Source organism: Equus asinus, chromosome 25 (assembly GCF_041296235.1).
Source record: "Equus asinus isolate D_3611 breed Donkey chromosome 25, EquAss-T2T_v2, whole genome shotgun sequence".
In the NCBI taxonomy this organism is placed as follows: domain Eukaryota; kingdom Metazoa; phylum Chordata; class Mammalia; order Perissodactyla; family Equidae; genus Equus; species Equus asinus.
Window position 1 is genome coordinate 38,608,369 of NC_091814.1, and position 18,884 is coordinate 38,627,252.

Consider the following 18,884-nt stretch of genomic DNA (forward strand, 5'->3'; position numbering starts at 1 on the left):
TCCTCTTCTGAAACAGGTTTTCAGAATGGCAATTACAACTCTAAATTATCTCAAAAGTTTACTTATTTTTACTTGTTCGATTTTAGATCAGGAATTTTGGGAGAGTTGAAGCTCAGCTCAGCTTGCTGGGAAGCTCAGCAAGAGAGTAGACAAAAGCAGCAGATTTGGGTTCGGCCACTGGCATGTTTAATTATTTAATGATTTTCTCTTAAAGAGGCAGTAAAGTATTTCTAATTTTATTTAGAAGCCTCAAAAGATTAAAACAGGCTCCACGTTGTTGCAGCTGGCTTTTCCAGTTGCATACATCAGTTTGGGTGAACTGAAATTGGCCCGTTTAAGTATATCAATTTTTACAAAACTTTATCTTACTAGCTCTTATACTTTTAATTAGAACTTACATTTAGAATTCCATTAACAAGTTTTGGTATTACAATATTGTTCTGTACTTTCAAAATTACCCATTTACTCTGTTAAAATCCCTGGAAACACTTACCCCAACGGGAGATCTTCAGAGGCCTCTATCCACACTGCTTCCGGGTCCCACACCGCTGAAGTTCCACTTTTGCTCTTGGCGATGTTTCCTTCGTGCCCCACATTGGGTGCCACTTGCTGCCGAGACCGGCTAGGCAGTGAGCCGAAGGAGTGGATGGAATTAATAGACAGAACACAATCTATATATTCAATGGACAGGGGACCATCAGCCTCAACGACTGAGGTGAGGTCCCTCTGATCACCATGTATTTATTTGTGGGTAAAGAATCACAAGCATGTACAATACCAGGAACTCATGCCTGCAGGGACACTCAAGCCAAAGCCCAAAGGTCCTATCCTTCGTCCCTCCGAAGCACACCAGCCCTATCCCAGTTCATTCCCTTGGGGAGTATCTTAAGAACAATCAGCAAGGTATGCCGGCGGCATTCCGTTGCTGCAAGGGCCCGGCGTTCCCAAGCCCCTTGCCTTCATGCTCGATAACATACTCCCCTCCGGCCTTGGATTCCAAAGCACAAACAATCTGGTATAATAATTATGAGAGTCAGCAGATTACATGTCCCCCCAGCCACCCATTTGGAATTTATTTTTCCTAGGCTTAAAGCCTAGCAAGAATGTTGCTATGATCTCCTGTAGCATATGTTAGTGTGAAATTCATATTGATTTTATGACAACCAAAATATAAACTAAATGCAAGGAGACTTCCTGTGCTGGCCAGGCTCCAGAATTGCTCCCAGTGATGTCAGCTGCCTGGCAATTACACTCTTACGTAATCCCCTCTCACAATAAACAGGGCTGACCTGTGTAACCAATAGGATACTGCTATCTGGTGTATGTGGCGAGGTACCATAAGACACTGTGGCTTCTGCCTTTCTCTGTCTTGAACTGTTCACTCTAGAGAAAGACAGCCACCATGTCACCGGACATTCAAGTAGGCCATGGAGAGGCCCCCAGGGAAGAACTGAGGCCTCTTGCCAAGAAAGAATCGTCAGGCACATGAGTAAGTCACCTTTGAAACCGACCCTGTAGCCCTAATCAGGCCTTCACATGGCAGCATCCCTGGCAGGTATCTTCTCTGCAACCTCATGAGAGAATCGGAGCTAGATACCCAGAAAGCTGTTTCTGAATTCCTGACCCATAGAAACTCTGGGTAATAAACGTTAATTGTTGTTTTAATTAATTAGTTTAATAACTGTTTTAATTCAGTTTTAGGATAACTTGCAATAGATGAGTAATACACTCACTTAAGAGTCTTCAAAATTTGAAGATTCCTTCTTTAGACCCTTCAAGAGCAGGAGTCATGCTTAGAAATTCTTACTAAAACTCCCATAGATTGCATACACTAAAATCTAACTCTTTTCATCTTCTAGTTTCCAGCTGGTATTAAATGATGAGATTGACATACTGAATCAAGCTTTCAATTAACCGTCTAGTCTTTTGGAAAAAAAAGAAAAATCAATGATTCTTCAGTAAATATAGCCACCACTCATTTCTATAAATTATGTTATCCTTTTTTTTTTTTTTTTTTTTGCTGAGGAAGATTTGCCCTAAGCTAACATCTGCTGTCAATCTTTTTTTTTTTCCTTTTTGTATGTGAGCCACCACCACAGCATGGCCACTGACATGATGTAGGTCCATACCCAGGAACAGAACCAGGCCACCAAAGCGGGGAGCATGGGAACTTAGCCACTATATACCACTGGGGCTGGCCCTCCCATTTTTAACTGACTCTTAACCACTGAGGCAGCCACAGATTCAGGAATGCTAGTAAAAGCTGGGGGTGGGGGCACTAAGAAGGCTTTAGAACTATAACTCACAAGAGCTTCCAGGTTCTATAAACTATGTTTATATTAAAGTGGGGAGGAGGGGAAAAAACCCTCCAGACATACTTCCTAACTTCTGAGGAGCGCGTGGAGGACTAAATTCCTGCTAGAGTTTCAAAGCGCCCAAGAATCACACCCGCTCTCCCGTGGGTTCTCAAACAAGTGCGAAATAAACAGACCAATGAGATAAGCATTAAGTATCAGCTTTATTAATTGGGAAAAGCGAACTGGAAGTGTGAGTTTTGCACCCTGAGACTAAAAGGGGCTTCCCTCTCCTTCCCTGCTCCCTATAAGCTGCAGACCAGTCCCAGACAGAGCAGCCAGAAAACTCAAGTTTCCCTCTGTCTGCCCCAGTGGGCTAGAACTGGCGAGGCTTGAGCTCGAGCAGGCCCAGGGAGCAAGGCAAGGGAAACACAGCGGCGAGGGGACATGGGCGTCCGCCTAGGGCATCCGAATCGCATCAACCAAGCGCTCCGAAGCTCAACACACTCAGAGCTCTGGTTACTAAAAGCCTAAAGACAAGCCTAGGGCGCGCGCGCGCGCACACACACACAATAATAATAATCCCTATCCACAGGACGCTTACGACCACAGCGCAGCGCTGATCCTGGGAATACGTAGCTTAAAGCAAAAATAAAAACAAAGGAAAAAAGAACGTTCAGGTCACGATGTGGATGAGGGTGGGAAATAAAGGGCACACCTCAACTCCTGGTCAACAGACTGGCAGGCAAGCTGATGGGTGGCTCCCGAACCGCCGTGGCCCACGGGCCCCCTGACGCCGGGCGAGGGAGGGCCATGGAGGCAGGGCCGGGCCAGAAACACACCCTTCACGGAGCTGGCTTACTCCGGATCCGCCCACACAGTCGCCCCGCCCACGCCCGAGGAGCTCCCGGAAAGCTCCGGCCGGCCGCCGGCTGGGGACCGGAGTGAGGTGGGGAGCCTGCCTGGCAAAACGTCAACGAACCCCGAGTCCCTTACCTTACTGCGCCGGCGGCGGTGGCGACTCCGGAGGCCCAGGCCTAGGGAAAGGGACTCTCCCGACCCCTACGCCCGCTGGGAAATGTAGTTCTCTGCACGGATCCGGCTGCCCACTCCAACGTTCGGGAGCGTTTGTTAAGCTTTGCGTTTACTTCCTCCAAGGACTTGGAACGCCGGCGGCACTCCAGGCGGCGCGGTGCACGCTGGGTATTGTAGTCTTGTTTCTGTTCGGAGGTTGACGGCTAGAACAGAGTCGCACCGCGGAAATGGAAGTCTTTTACCTGATTGGACGCCGTCCCCGATACGCTTCTGCGCAGGCTGTGGTGGCGTCGTAACGCCTGGGGGAAAGGGAAGCGGCCGGGACCGCGAACCGCTGCCTCTGGCTTTTCGTTTTTCTGCTGACAGGATTTGGTCCCTGGTTCTTCATCTTTTGTCTGTTGCACGCATCCCGCCCTCCCCATTTGCTTTCCTACTCCTTGGATCCAGCCCTCTGGGCATTCACGCCAGTTCTCTCACCCCGCCGTGAGCCCCTCCTGGTCCCCGGGCGGGCCTGGCACGGAGGCGGTAACTATGGAGAATATGGCGGAGGAGGAGCTGCTACCCCAGGAGAAGGAGGAGGTGGAGGTGGCCCAGGTCCAGGTCCCGACCCCGGCCCCGGACTCGGCTCGGATCCCAGCTCCGGCCCCGGATTCGGCTCCGGCCTCAGCCCCGGCCCCGGCCCCGGACTCGGCTCCGACTCCGGCCTCGGCTCCAGCCCCAGCCCCTGCCCTGGCCCAGGCTCCGGCCCTGTCCCCGTCCCTAGCCTCTGCCCCTGACGAGGCTGAAAGCAGTAAGTGCAGGAGGCCCAGATCTTTCTGCCGCAGAAGCGAGCAAGTGCGCCTTGCTGGGGAGTAGGGGAGGCCCTTCACTGGGACGGTTTTTATGGGGAGAGGCAGGTCGAAGGAAACGGGGGGGAGGAAGGAGGGACCCGTGTAGCGGGTAAAACGGGCACAGAATGGGAGAGGGCCTCTCCCCAAACCTGGAGGACATCTCGGTGAAGGATCTGTGCTGCAGGAGGAAGGAGATAATGAGGTCTAGGGCTGCTTCGTTAAAGGGGGTCTTTTTCTCGTACAAAGAGAAAGTTAGGCCTAATTTGGTAGTTTCCCTTTCAGTCCCGTCTGCCACGGTTCACGAAGCCCTTTAAAATGCGACATAGTTCACTGTGGTAGATCTTAGCTGCCAAGGTTTAGAAACTGTTGCTGTTAACTAGCTTTTACGGCTCGACATACACAGAGAGGGGTTTTTCTCATGATTTCATTTTCTTTAGCAACTTGCTTCCAAAAAGGATTTGAGGCCGATGGGCAGTTTAAGAAAGAGTCGACTAAATTTATGGATGTCTTCCCTCAGCCATAAGTACCAATTGAGTTTTGTACTGCATTCCATCAGAAGTCAACTGAAAATTAATAGCCCATATTATTGTGCTTCTGAATGTGCTTGCATGTTTTCTAAGTGGTGATCTATTGGACCGTAAAACAATTTAAAAGATCGATGAGTAACACTTTCTTAAGAATCTTCTGAACAGTTTAAGATGTAAGATCTAAGAAATTTTTTTTTAAATGATTTTATGGTCCATAAATTGACCCTTATGCTCTTTCTGACTTATAACAATATATCTTAATTCACGGTCTTTCCTACTTCTAGGCCAGTGTGAGTTTAATGTTTATAAAACATTTGAATAGTTATAGACTAATAGAATTATTCTGGAATTTTAAAACAACATAGAAATTGTCGTAGTAGCTATAAAAGTAGGGCTGATCACAGAAAAGATGGAGTCAGCTTGCCTCAGGTAGGCCCCTCCTCATCCTGTAAGATCAGAGCTGGCAGGTGCAAAATAAGGCCAGTTGTTTCTTCCCCCACAACTACAGTGGGGGATAAGGAGGTATGCTCTCCTGAGGAGGTTCCTAGTCACCCCTGGAGGGCATGTTAATACTAATCAGAAGTGGTTCAGCAGCTTTAGAGAAGACATGCTTTCTTCACCTCCCCACCATCAAAAATATGTTAAACATAGTTTGGGAAGATTTATTCATATACTCCAAAATTTACAAGGATCTAATTTGAAGAATGTGCACTGTTTGAGAAACCTGAAAATGCGTTACTGGGACAAATATATAATGGTTGAGGAATCTGAAATGCATTAGAAATATATACTAATCACATTTAAAAAATTATTTTTAGGTGGTCTGGTTAGTCCTTTGAAATCAGTCTTAACTAGGCAAGAGGAAGATGGCATATCTGAAATAGAATTGAAAATTGAGGAAAAAGTAACAGAAGAAGTGAAAGAACCTCCTAGCATCTTGTACTCATCTGATTTGACAAGAGGTTTGCCTGTTGACTTCTGAATTATTAGTGTGTTACAGAAAGGTTGAGTGATTAAGTACAGATTGTGTGGTATCTACTATCTTGAACCAGAAAGTGATTTCAGAGATGTATATAGGCATATCATGAATCTTTAGATAGATCTTTTTTCTTTTTCTTTTCTTTTTTTTTTTTTTTTGCTGAGGAAGATTCACCCTGAGCAAACATCCTTGCCAATCTTCCTCTATTTTTTGGTATGTGGGCCACCAGTGCAGCATGGTCGCTAGCAGAGCTGTGTAGGTTTGCACCCAGGAACTGAACCGGGGCCGCTGAAGTGGAGTGCACTGAGCTTAACCCCTCGACCACCGGGGTTGGCCCTAGACAGAGCTTTGAGAGTTTTCTTCTATAGTGGGCCACAGGATTTTCAGGTTTTCTCTTAACTTACCAGGCCCCTTTCTCTTGCTTTGTACTACTTAGTAGTTAGAATGATTTCAATAAGCACACCTTTATTTGGTACTATACATCTTGTTTCACGTACATAGATGCTTGAACTGTGGCAGCCAAAAGCCTTTATGATTACAAATTAAATAGCTTGGTTTGTACACATGGATTCATTGCCTGAATCTTACTGTCTGACCTAGCAATTTAAAATTTTTAGTCAAATGGGGAAAAATTTTGCCTGTTTATAGAAACTATATCTCATTATAAATCATTTGAACAATACCTAGTATAAGAAGTTAACCATAACGTTTGTTGCTCTTTGTTTTTCTCATTTAAAAAAAGGTAAAAATTTGTCTTTTAATAAATTTGAGCAGGAATATCTGATAGTGCTGAACTGAGTTCCAAAATCATTGACTCAGTGTGCTACTGCATCCAAAAAGACTAACGATTTTTAAAAATTATTTAACAAACCTTCGTGCCTGCTGTGTGCAAGTTCCTGCACTAGGCATTTAGCCATTACAGAGATGAATAAGGCGTAGCCCCTGCCTTAGTGCTTATTTGTGGGGGACGCAAGTTACACAGAAGATAAACAAAGGAACTGGGAGTGAAGCTTGGAGAGGAATAGGCAGGCAGGTAGCAGTGTCAAGAATAGAATTTAAAAGGCTTAAGTTTCCAAATTATATAACCTAATTGTATAATGAATTTGAGAGAGCCCTATGGTTTATCCCATCATCTGTCTCACTGGGGATCTTTTCCTATCAGTTATTCTTATAGATTCAGGCTCCCACTTTGTAAATGTTCCTTTCCTTTGGGGTATATGTATTCAGGTCTCTCTGTTCTTAAAAAGAAAGAAAAAGCAAGTTACAATCCCATCATCTCCTTTTGTGTGTCTGTGTGTGAGAGAGAGGGGAAGATTGGCCCTGAGCTAACATCTGTTGCCAATCTTCCTCTTTTTGCTTGAGGAAAGTTGTCACTGAGCTAACATCTGTGCCAGTCTTCCTCTATTTTATGTGGGATGCAACACAGCATGGCTTGACGAGTGGTGCTAGGTCCACACCTGGGATCCAAACTTGTGAACCCCAGGCTGCCAAAGTGGAGTTCGTGAACTTAACCACTAGGCTGTTAGGACGGCACCCCCAATCCATCTCCTTTTTTATACTGCCAGACTTCTTGAAAAAAATAATCTACGCTGATTTTCTGTAATTGGTTTCTCCTTCCAATTCCATTTGTACTCCCAAACTGAACCTTCTTTCTTAAAGATCACCAGAGACCTGCTGAATACTAAATCTTGTAGTCTTCTTCATCTCTACAGCTATCTGTGATACTTAGTGTTGAGCATTTCTTTTATCGTCTCTTCTCTCTTGGCTTCTGCATTATCTTGATTCTCCTTACCTTTATTTTTGAATCTTCCTTCCTGATTCTTTTTCTCAATGTCTCTTACAGATACCAACATCGCTCCATACCTCACTTCCAAATTTTGTCCATTTATATTAATCAGTAGTAGTGGGTTCAGCAGCATTGGGGAACGCATTCCCCCACACCCCTAATCAAGAATATATTGACTCTATTTTGGAAAGATTTACTCATATATTCCAAAATTTTACAAGTGTCTAATTTGAAGAATGTGTAGTGTTTGAGAAACCTGAAAATGCATTACTGGGACTGGGTTTTGACTTATTTCTTCTCTTTTTCACAAGATTTTTTCGTTAGGCTTTCTTATTGATGCTCAGTTTCATCTAATGTGTATTTGTGATTTATATCTAAGCAGAATTCCTCATGAGGTCCAAAAACAGGTCAGCTTCCTACTGAACTTTAGTACATGAATACCAGTATACATCAAACATTATGTCAAAAAACAAATTCCCTTTTCTCCTTTCTGCCAAGAGTATTTTTCTCTTCCTTCATTGGTTCATGGTACCATTATTTTCAGCCATATAAACTCAAAATCTTAGAGTCATTTTTGATTTTACTCTTCACCCTTCTAACATGCTAAGTTCTTTGCTTCTTTTTTACCTTCTATTGTCCTATACCTTTTTATTACTAATTTCTCATCTCAATTGTTGATCCCTGGTACTATAGCCAGAGATACCCTTCTGAACCACATTCAAATAATATCATTCACTTCCTCAAAAACCTGCAAAGACTTAACCACTGTCTGAAAAATAAAGTCCAAACTACCTTGCATAGAATTTATGCTTTCCATGCTCTGTACATATTTTTATACCAACTCCATCGCTGAAACGTACTACATTCCAGCCAGGTGTGGGATAGAAGTGGTTGTTATTTTTTTACACCACATGACTTTGTTCATGAGGTTATTTCAGTTTATAAGGCTAGTCATCAAATGTCTACATATTGAAATTCTATTCACACCTTAAGTCTCAGTCAAAGCCGCTTCTTCAGTGAAGACATTCTCAAGGCTCTTGTCGGAATTACTTACTTTTTCCTCTGTGTGTCTGCATCATATTACATTTACCCTTGGTGTTCGTTTCGTCATGCCTTGTTTTAGTAGTTAACATATTAATCTCTCCTACCTGATTGAAAGATCTTTGAAGACAGGAAACATGTTATGTTTCTTACTTTAGTGTTTTGTACAGAGTAGAAACATTTGTAGAATTATATCGAATAATTATATACGATTTTAAAGCTGTGAAGTTACCCAATTGAGTTTTTCCCCAACTCTGCATTCTGAAGCACACACTTGTCATTTTATAAACTGAGTTGCAGCGGTCTTCCCCCTCTAGGTACTAGGGCACTATGCTACAGGAAATAAAAGTTTTAAATTTTATGACGTGATCTGATAAAAGTGGAACTAGAATACAGATTGCTAAAGCATGATCTTCTAACTCTCACAATTTCCTTTCAGAGAGACATATCTCAATTCAAAGGCAATTTGCGGATCTAGAGAAGCTAGCTTTTGTGACTGAAGGGGATTTTGATTCTGCCACTTCATTGAACTCAGATAATCTTGATACAGGTATCTCCATGTTTTGAGTCTTTTTTCCTTAATTTCTAGTGGTTTGTCATCTTTTAACTCATAAAAAGTTTGCTAAGAATAGACTTATTTCCATTAAACTAGAGCAATAGTAAAATAAATTTTTCTAATTCAGGAAATTGATAGCCTTCTATATGCAAAGGTGGTGTGAGAAGAAGTTATTTCACAACTCCTGAAGGAAATTACAATCTCACGGATATATAAGGGCTGTGTATTCTATAAGTTAGTAATTGCATTTGGCTATGAGTAACAAATCCCAAAAAACAATGCTTTAAATAATATGGGGTCTTATATTCTCTCATGTAAAAGAAGTCCCAAGGCAGGCAGTTTAAGGCTGGTACAAGAGTTCCACAATGTTGTCAGTGCCCCAAGCCCTTCTCTGCTTTGCCATCTTTAGTGTTTGGATTCTATCCTCAGGATCACCTCATGGTTTTTTGAAGTAAGCAGACTATACAAAAAAATAAATTGTGCCTACACTTGCAGTGTGCTATATGTGAAAGATATCTGTTGGATTAAAAATTATTGAGAGAGTTACTGATTATTTCTATATATTTGTATTGCTTTAAACCTAAAATTGAGATATTATTTTGTACACTATGAAAGTTTTTATTTGAGATACATTTCTAATTAAATAACACTTCTATTTGGATGATCCATAATCTTTTTGAGAATATGTTAATGAGGAAGGAAGAACTTCCCAATTCAGTAATAGGAGACAGTGGTTCTAATCATGACCCCAGTCTCAGAATAGCAGTTATATTGGATTTCATCTACTTCTGCTTCCTTCTTTCATTTTTCTAACTCCACCTGTTAACTGTTTTGTTGCTGTCAGAATAGGAGAATAGCAGAACGGGTACTTATGTTCTCTGCCCAGCTCCTGCCTCTCTAGGACTGTGGCGGCTGCTAGCCTTTCCCCAGTACAAAATACAGAGTGATGCTCTCTCTGGCAGGCATTTTGGCTGGAGGGGTGTCATGTAGTTTATCTTCCTCATCATCTCTGTTCACGGTTGCAACAAGGACGTCAGCAAGCCACAGAGAGGAGACTTTTAGGAAAAAGAACAATCACTGACCATGTGCTAAAACAGTTACTGTTAACTGCCTCCTGAGACAGTGATGACTCCTCCCTAATGTTAAGAAAGGGATTATCCTAAGTATGTGATGCTGGTAGGGGCCCTGTTACTTCTTTTGTAGCTGAATCCAGGCATTAATAGGTAGTATATTCTGTGCTTTATTGATTCTTCTTTTCTTTTTTCAGGAAACAAACAGGCTTGTCCACTGTGCCCTAAGGAAAAATTCAGAGCTTGTAATAACCATAAGCTTCGTCGTCACCTTCAAAATTTACACTGGAAAGTCTCAGTTGAATTTGAAGGTTAGTACCTTTGTGCTTGCTAAAAAGTGACATAAATGCAATTCAAGATTTGATACCAGTTTGGGAATTTTACTGTAACATAATCAAATATTTTCAGTTTAAAATTAGGAGCAATTTAATGCCCCCCTTTTAATGTGTTTAATAAGCCACCATATAGCATTCTAGGCAATGATATGTATGACATAAGTAGTTTAGTTCAGCAAACATTTATTAAACATCTCTTCTGTACTGGATACTCTGCTTGGACCTGGGGGTCCATAGTTCTTAGTGAAAATGTTTTAATAAGTTATACTTTTCCTTTTGTATTAGAACAACTACCATTTTACACGTTTTTGAAGGTATAATATGTGGTGATACGAGAAAATAAAATAATTGGTATGAATATTGGAAAAGAGAAGATAAAAGATAACATCTATTTTTCTGTTGATGGCTTGAAAAAGCTACTAGAGTGAATAAGAGTATTCAGAATGGTGGTGGGATATAACATAAATATTCAAAATTATAGCCTTTCTCTACTCTAGATAAATGGAAATTAGAAAAAATATACCAATTATAATAGCAACAAAAATGACACAATTTGGGGGAGTAAATTTAATAAGAGGACTCATGTAAAGAAATTAATAAAGTTGAAGGACCAAAAACTGAGATCTTATCAAGTTAAAAGACTTCCTAGAGATAGTGAATTATTTTAGATTCTGAGATAGTGAATTATGTGAAATATTATAGCATTTTTGGAAAGAGATCTGGCAACATCTTTTAAAATTTAAAATACACATACATACCATCCATCAGGCAATTCCTCTCCTGAGAATAAAGGAATCAATAGATAAGGTAGATTTATAAGGATATTCATTGCAGTATGTACTTAGTGACAAAAACTTGAAACTAAAATAAAAGAGGGATGGTTGAATAAATTATGGTACATAAATACCACAAAATATTATGCAGCTATTGAAAAGAGTACGTTAGATCTATACCAGCTTACTGGGAAGAATTTCCATGGTAAACTACTGATGAAAATAGCAATATATAGGGAAGACTGTAATATTCCATTTGGATAAAACAAAAAGAACTCCCCCAAAATAAACCCTAAATATCAATTTTAAACATAGGTATACTTATATTTGCATATGATTATTTGAGCATAGATGTTGTTAAATGTGGGAATCTGGAGTTTCAACCAAACTGGATGAAATAGCCAGTGTGAAATACCCAGAAAAGAAGCCAGAACTATTTTCTTAGTGGTACTGGTAAAAGGTCATCACTAGTTACTTAGAGGAAAGAGAATTAGAGACTAATTCAGAAGCCATCTTGTCTTTTATGTTTAATTACAGTCATGCACCGCATAACGAAGTTTCAGTCAACAGTGGACTGCATATACAACGGTGGTCCATAAGATTATAATGGAGCTGAAAAATTCCTATCGCCTAGTGACGTCGTAGATGTCTTAGCCATCATGACGTCATAGCGAGACACATTACTTATGTGTTTGTGGTGATGCTGCTGTAAACAACCTACTGTGCTGCCAGTCATATAATAGTATAGCACATACAATTATTTATAGTACTTAATACTTGATAATGATAATAAACTACCATGTTGCTGATTTATGCGTTTACTATACTGTACTCTTGTTGTTATTTTAGTGTACTCTTTCTACTTATAAAAAATGTTCACTGTAAAACAGTATTCTGTGTTACACCAGCAGCAGCCTCGTACATCTTGTGTTTACCACATCTCTTGATTACATTATTTTGTCTTGTGCTTGATTTAACCTCGTGTTGTTTTGTTCATCATGGCTTCCAAGCATACACAATCCACTGCTAATGTTGCCAGTAAGAGGCCACTTCAAGTGATTGGCCTGGAAACAAAATTAAAAGCAATTAAGGACTACAGAGGTGGAAAATCTATGATGGTTATTGCTTGCTAGTCAGGCATGTCCCCTTCCACCATAACTACCATCTTGAAGAACAAAGTGACAAAAGCTGTTAAAGGATCTGCTTCATTGAAGGCAACAAGACTAACAAAAATTCAAGAAGATCCTCTATCAGACATGGAGACACTTCTAATGCGCTGGATTGAAGATCAGACACAGAAGCATAGCCCTCTCAGCACCATGACTGTCACAATCCAAAACAAAAAGTTTGTTTGCAATGTTGGGGGAAAAAAAGGCTGGATCCGACTACAATGTCAAATTTACTTCTAGCTCTGGGTTGTTTAAATGATTCAAGAATTGCTATTCATTACATAATATGAAAGTGAGAGGTGAGTCAAAGTGTTAATGCGAAGGCAGCTGGAGAATTTTTTGAAACTCTAGATAAGCTGATTGTGGAGGAAAATTACTTGCCACAGGGAATGTTCAATATACATGAAACTTCCCTGTTCTGGAAACGAATGCCTGAAAGGACTTTTATCCATAAGGCCGCCAAGTCAGTGCCAGATTTCAAGGTTTTTAAGGACAGGATAATGGTCTTGCTTCAGCACAATGTTGTGAGCTACAAATTGAAACCCTTTGTGATCTGGCACAGTGAGAACTCAGGGCCTTCAAGCATAGCAAAAGCACACACTGCCAGGGTCCTACAGGAGCAATAAGAAGTCATGGAGGACCCAGCTCCTCTTCCAAGATGCCCTCCTGAATTGCTATGTCAGAGAAATGGAGAAGTGCTGTTTGGAGAATAATATACCTTTCAAGATTGTGTTCATTGCTGATAATCCTCCCAGAAATCCTCCTTTTATTGGTGATCTTCATCCCAATATCACAGTGGTGGCTCCCTCCAAACAGCACCTCTTTGATCCACCTCTTGGATCCAGGAGTTATAGCAGCTTTTAAGGCCTGCTACCTGAGGAGGACCTTTGCCCAAGCTATTGCTGCAACTGAGGAAGAAACTGATGCCATTCTGGAAGGATTACAACATCTATGACTGCGTCAAGAACTTTGCTTTGTCTTGGGGTGATGTCACCAAGGAATGTGTGAATGGCATCTGGAAGAAGACACTCAAGATGTTTGTGAATGGGGCCGGCCAGTGGCACAGTGGTTAAGTGCGCACGTTCTGCTTTGGTGGCCCGAGGTTCGCCAGTTTGGATCCCAGGTGGGGACATGGCACCGCTTGGCAAAAGCCATGCTGTGGCAGGCATTCCACATATAAAAAAAAGTAGAGGAAGATGGGCCCGGATGTTAGCTCAAGGCCAGTCTTCCTCAGCAAAAAGAGGAGGATTGGCCTCAGTTAGCTCAGGGCTAATCCTCCTCAAAAATAAATAAATAAATAATAATAAAAAAAATTTTTTTAAAGATGTTTGTGAATGACTTCAAAGGATTTTCCAAGGATGAGGACGTTGCAAAAACCAGCAAAGCTGTGGTTGAGACGGCAAACAACTTCAACATGGGTGTGGATGAGGATGACATTGAGGAGCTCCTAGAGGTGCTTTCTAAGGAATTGGCCAATGAGTTGTTGGAACTGGAACAGGAACGCATAGTTGAAGAAGAGGCATGAGAAAAGGAAGCTGCAGGAGAAGAAAAAGAAGAACCTCCCAAGAAAATTCACAGTGAAGGGTTTAGCAGAAGCTTTTACAGACCTTAACAAGCTCCTTAAAATTTTGGAAATATGGACCCCAAAATTGGAAGGTTTTCATTAATAGAGAGGAAGGTTTGTGGTGCACTGTCTGCTTACAGGCAAATCTATGATGAAAAAAAGAAACAAACCACCATGGACATATTTCTGAAAAGAGTGACACCTCTTCAAGAAGAGCCTCAGGCAGGTCCTTCAGGAGGTGTTCCAGAAGAAGGCACTGTTAGTATAGGAGATGACAGCTCCATGTGTGTTATTGGCCCTGACGACCTTCCAGTGGGACAACATGTGGAGGTGGAAGACAGTGATATTGATGATCCTGACTTTGTGTAGGCCTAAGCTAACGTGTATTTCTGTCTTAGTTTTTAACAAAGTTTTAAAAAAAACTTTTTACATAGAAAAAAGCTTATAGAATAAGGATGTAAAGAAAGAAAATATTTTTGTACAACTGTAAAATGTGTGTTTTAAGCTAAGTGTTATTACAAAAGAGCCAAAAAGTAAAAAAAATTAAAAGTTTATATAGTGAAAAAGTTACAGTAAGCTAAAGTTAATTTATTATTGGAAAAAAGAAAAAATTTGTTTATTGTAGCCTAAGTGTGCAGTGTTGATAAAGTCTCCAGTAGTGGACAGTAATGTCCCAGACCTTCACATTCACTCCCCACTAATTCACTGACTCCCCCAGAGCAGCTTCCTGTCCTGCAAGCTCCATTCATGGGAAGCGCCCTATACAGGTGTACCATTTTTTATATTTTACCCGGTATTTTTGCTGTACTTTTTCTATATTTAGATATGTATAGATACACAAATATGTACCATTGTGTTACAGTTGCCTACAGTATTCAGTGCAGTAATGTACTTTACAGGTTTGTAGCCTAGGAGCAATAGGCTATACCATATAGCTTAAGTGTGTAGGAGGCTAGACCATCTAGGTTTGTGTAAGTTCATCTGTGATGTTTGCACAGCGATGAAATCACCTGACAACGCATTTCTCAGAACATATCCGCATCGTTAAGCAACACGTGACTGTATATATAAGAATGTGTAGTAAATCAAGTTGACTTCCTATCAAAAAAGAACGGTCTCATTTTAATTATAAAGGTCTCTTTCATATTTTTTATGTAAGTCATCATTTAATCTTTAGGTTTGGTGTCCCTCCTCCAAGTTATTCTTTTCTTTTAAATGGCTTGTGATATTTCTTTACTTTCTTATCAGTGTGGGCTCTTGGGTTCTTTCGCGTGGTGGTGATCTGGTAGATGGTGAAATATGATAGTTTTTGTCTTAGTGAGTAGGCCTCAAAGAAGCTGGCAAATATGTTCAAGATAGAAGTAACAAGATCTTCTGAAGGAATAGATGTGAGGAAAAGAAAGCCAAGAATGCTTGCGTTTGTGACTTGGACAACTGTAAAAGTGTCGTTGTCCTTTACTGAGCTGGAAAAGACTGAGTTAGGACCAGGTATAGGGAAGAAGGCCAGGATGTTAGATTTAGGCATGCAAAGGTTGATGCAACTAGTGGAGATGTCAAGTAGCTTGTTTGCCTTATGATTCTGGAGTTTTGGGGAAAAATTTGGGCTAGAGATACACATCGGGGAGTTGAATATAGAAAGTATTCAAAGCCATGAGACTGAATGGGATAACCATGGGAGAACATATAGATGGAAAAAAAGAAATAGTTCAATGGCTGAGTCCTGGGGCACTTCAACATATACAAGTAAGAGAAATGATTGGAGTGCCATATGAGAAAAAAGGAGTTAGAGATAACTTATAGGTTTTGAGTTAGGAGCAAGTGGAAGGCATTATCATTCATTAAAAAAGTGAAAGAGATGGGGGCTGGCCCCATGGCCGAGCGGTTAAGTTCGCGCGCTCCGCTGCAGGCGGCCCAGTGTTTCGTTGGTTCGAATCCTGGGCGCGGACATGACACTGCTCATCAAACCACGCTGAGGCAGCGTCCCACATGCCACAACTAGATGGACACATAACGAAGAATATACAACTATGTACCGGGGGCTTTGGGGAGAAAAAGGAAAAAATAAAATCTTAAAAAAAAAAAAAGTGAAAGAGAGGGGCCGGCCTGGTGGTGCAGCAGTTAAGTGCACACGTTCTGCTTCGGCAGGCCGGGGTTCGCAGGTTCAGATCCTGGGTGCGGATGTGGCACTGCTGTCAAGCCATGCTGTGGTAGGCATCCTACATATAAAGTAGAGGAAGATGGGCATGGATGTTAGCTCAGGGCCAGTCTTCCTCAGCAAAAAGAGGAGGATTGGCAGCAGATGTTAGCTCAGGGCTAATCTTCTTCAAAAAAAAAAAAAGTGAAAGAGGAAATGATAAATTTAGTTCTTAACAGGCAGGTTTTGAAATGCTGAGCTGATAACCAGTCATACATCCTCAACAGGCAATTGGGAAATAGAGATCTGGCTCTCAGGAATGAGTTAGTAACTAGAGCTATAATTTGGGATTTCTTCCCCCAAGGGAAATCATTGCAATCATGAAAGAACATTTTACCAAGGAAATGAGAAAAAGTCATGTAGCAGATCAAGGCTATGGAAAACCTACATTTTAGATTGTGAAAGGGAGTAGGATCTGTAAAGATTAAGAAGAATGGAAAGAAAACTAAGATAATACCATATCATAAATGAAGAAGAGGCTGTGTAAGGGCAAATGTAGCATAAGGCAAAGAAGATGGAGCCTAAGAAAAAGTCAAGATGGAAGAGAATAGATGATAAAACTGAGTACCAAAGTAACTAAATAGTTGATCCAAGATAACACAGATAGTCTTGGCAGAACCAGAATTTGAACCTGGATCTTCCGTATTTGTGGGGTTTTTTCCCTCCCCAAAGCCCCAGTATATAGTCATAAGTCATTCTAGTTCTGTGTGGGATGCCACCACAGCATGGCTTGATGAGCGGTGTGTAGGTCCGCACCCAGGATCTGAACTGGCGAACCCCAGGCCACCGAAGCAGAGCTTGTGAACTTAACCACTCAGCCATGGGGCCAGTCTCTGTATTTGTTTTTATACTTGATCATATATAATAAGTGTATAAACCTAAGGCAATCTCATTCAAATAAATTATGACATTCCAAATATAAGAATAATCCCAATTATTTTTATGAAATAAAATTTGCTAATAATTTTTAATGATAATTAAATATTTAATGAACAGTGACATGACAGCCAGCCATTCTTCATTCTAGGTTACAGGATGTGCATCTGTCACTTACCTTGTCGACCAGTGAAACCAAATGTTACTGGAGAACAGGTAATCACGTTAGATATTTTATTTTTAAATTTAACCTTCTCTGAAGAAACTGCAATTTTTACTTGCTTTAAAACTAAAATGTGCATATTCAGTTATGGAGTATACTTTAAGATTTTGTTTACAAGTGCTTTCAGATTATCATGGTAGGAAAAATATGAAATGTATGAAAAAAGTTGCTGTATTGAACTTTTCATGGTATGGTTTTTAATTTCAGTCTGATATATTGCTCTCTTGTGTTCAAAAGGAAAATTAAACCCTTTACTAATTTTGGAATGGAGAATCTAAATGGAAAATAATTTTTTTCCTTTAAAATGAATTTTGATCATGGAATAGTTGTATAATTTTTATATAATATTTTAGTGACACTATCCTGGATGCATGTTAGCTAAATGAGTCCTCATTATTCATTTTTCTTTTGTGTCACTAAAAAGAGTAAAATTCTAGAGGAAAAAACCCAAACATTTCTTAAGCAGCCATCAGGACGATGCTTGGCCCATCAACCCTATCCAAGGTATTTTGAATATGATAACCAGAGTACCATAAGGAATACTGTGCGATGTTCTTGGCTATTCTCTACTCGCTATATGATCCCAAGTAGATAGGAGGAGAAGCACTAAGAGTAAAAGGCATCAAAAGCAGGAAAGAGCCATTGGAGAAGTCTTTTTGTTCTTGGCTAAATGAGAAGTTATAAAGTGAGAATTTTTTACTTGGAAAAATAGGCTTTTCATTATGCCTCTGACATTTAGTGGTGTGCTGGAACTAGCTCAAATTTCCAGAAATCTTGAAAGCTGTTTGTTAAATGTGGCCATCATTAAAAATCAAATTATATAAACTTAAAAGTGAATAAAGGAGAGACTAAATCCAGATATGTTAAAAACAAAGGTAATAGATACACAAAACTCACTACTTCCTAATTATTTTACTACATTTTACTATTATCTGTGCTCTTAATGGTTATTTATATATACTATATCAGCATGGTGGCAGTGCTCTCTGATATGATAATGCACATTCTTCCCAAATTCACATTCAGTGATGTCACATTGGTAGCTTAAAATTGGCCATGGTAGAGTGTTCATACCACAGATAGCTGCAAACACTACAAATCAGGGCTTTATTTTCCTGGAGAGCCAGTTGTTAAACATCTACCAGCACACTGCTGCTGATATTATACCATCTGTAAGTGCTGCTTATAGAAAACGGGGTACAGTTATTTGCTGATCAGAATGGAAAAAACTAAGAAATTAAACTTGTGGCCTATTGTAAAGTAAGATTAAAACATATATGTAAATATAGGTAAGGAAGGAAACATCCTTTCAAAGTCACATGGCAAAATTGATACTATCTTCTATACAAGACACACTAACATACTTAAATTTAGAACCTTAAATAAACTTTGTATTTCATTGCCTTAGTAACCTATTTGTGTATTTAAATTAAATACTCTGTTTGATAGATATCCAGTAAAATGGGCGCCCATTATCATTGTATCATTTGTTCAGCAACAATCACCAGAAGGACTGATATGCTAGGACATGTTAGGCGCCATGTGAATAAAGGAGAGACTAAATCCAGGTATATTGCTGGTAAGTTGAGCAATCTCATTAACCTGTTAATAAGTAAACCCTTACACAGTGAT

The 18,884-nt window shown here is 40.4% G+C and overlaps 2 protein-coding genes across 9 annotated transcripts in view; one reads left to right on the forward strand and one right to left on the reverse strand.

The window, feature by feature from the left end:
* SWT1 (SWT1 RNA endoribonuclease homolog) overlaps positions 1 to 3,431 on the reverse strand; it is a 100,339-nt gene extending 96,908 nt beyond the window's left edge. For 2 of the 6 annotated variants that reach the window (XR_006519667.2, XM_014850307.3), the window contains exons 1-2: positions 3,291 to 3,431; positions 494 to 622 (exon numbers count right to left, since the gene is read on the reverse strand). The gene's annotated coding sequence lies outside the window, so the exon portion shown is untranslated. Of the gene's footprint in view, positions 1 to 493; positions 672 to 3,290 lie in introns of all 6 variants that reach the window. The other 4 variants (XR_011498099.1, XM_014850308.3, XM_070497185.1 and 1 more) reach the window with 3 other exon arrangements.
* Positions 3,367 to 18,884, forward strand: part of TRMT1L (tRNA methyltransferase 1 like) — a 37,153-nt gene continuing 21,635 nt past the window's right edge. The window contains exons 1-6 of one of the 3 annotated variants that reach the window (XM_044757991.2): positions 3,622 to 4,119; positions 5,505 to 5,648; positions 8,932 to 9,042; positions 10,316 to 10,429; positions 17,181 to 17,245; positions 18,702 to 18,831. In XM_044757991.2, coding sequence (XP_044613926.1) covers positions 3,861 to 4,119; positions 5,505 to 5,648; positions 8,932 to 9,042; positions 10,316 to 10,429; positions 17,181 to 17,245; positions 18,702 to 18,831 — 823 coding nt within the window. In that variant the 5' untranslated portion in view covers positions 3,622 to 3,860. Of the gene's footprint in view, positions 3,498 to 3,621; positions 4,120 to 5,504; positions 5,649 to 8,931; positions 9,043 to 10,315; positions 10,430 to 17,180; positions 17,246 to 18,701; positions 18,832 to 18,884 lie in introns of those variants that run through there. The other 2 variants (XM_014850312.3, XM_014850310.3) reach the window with 2 other exon arrangements.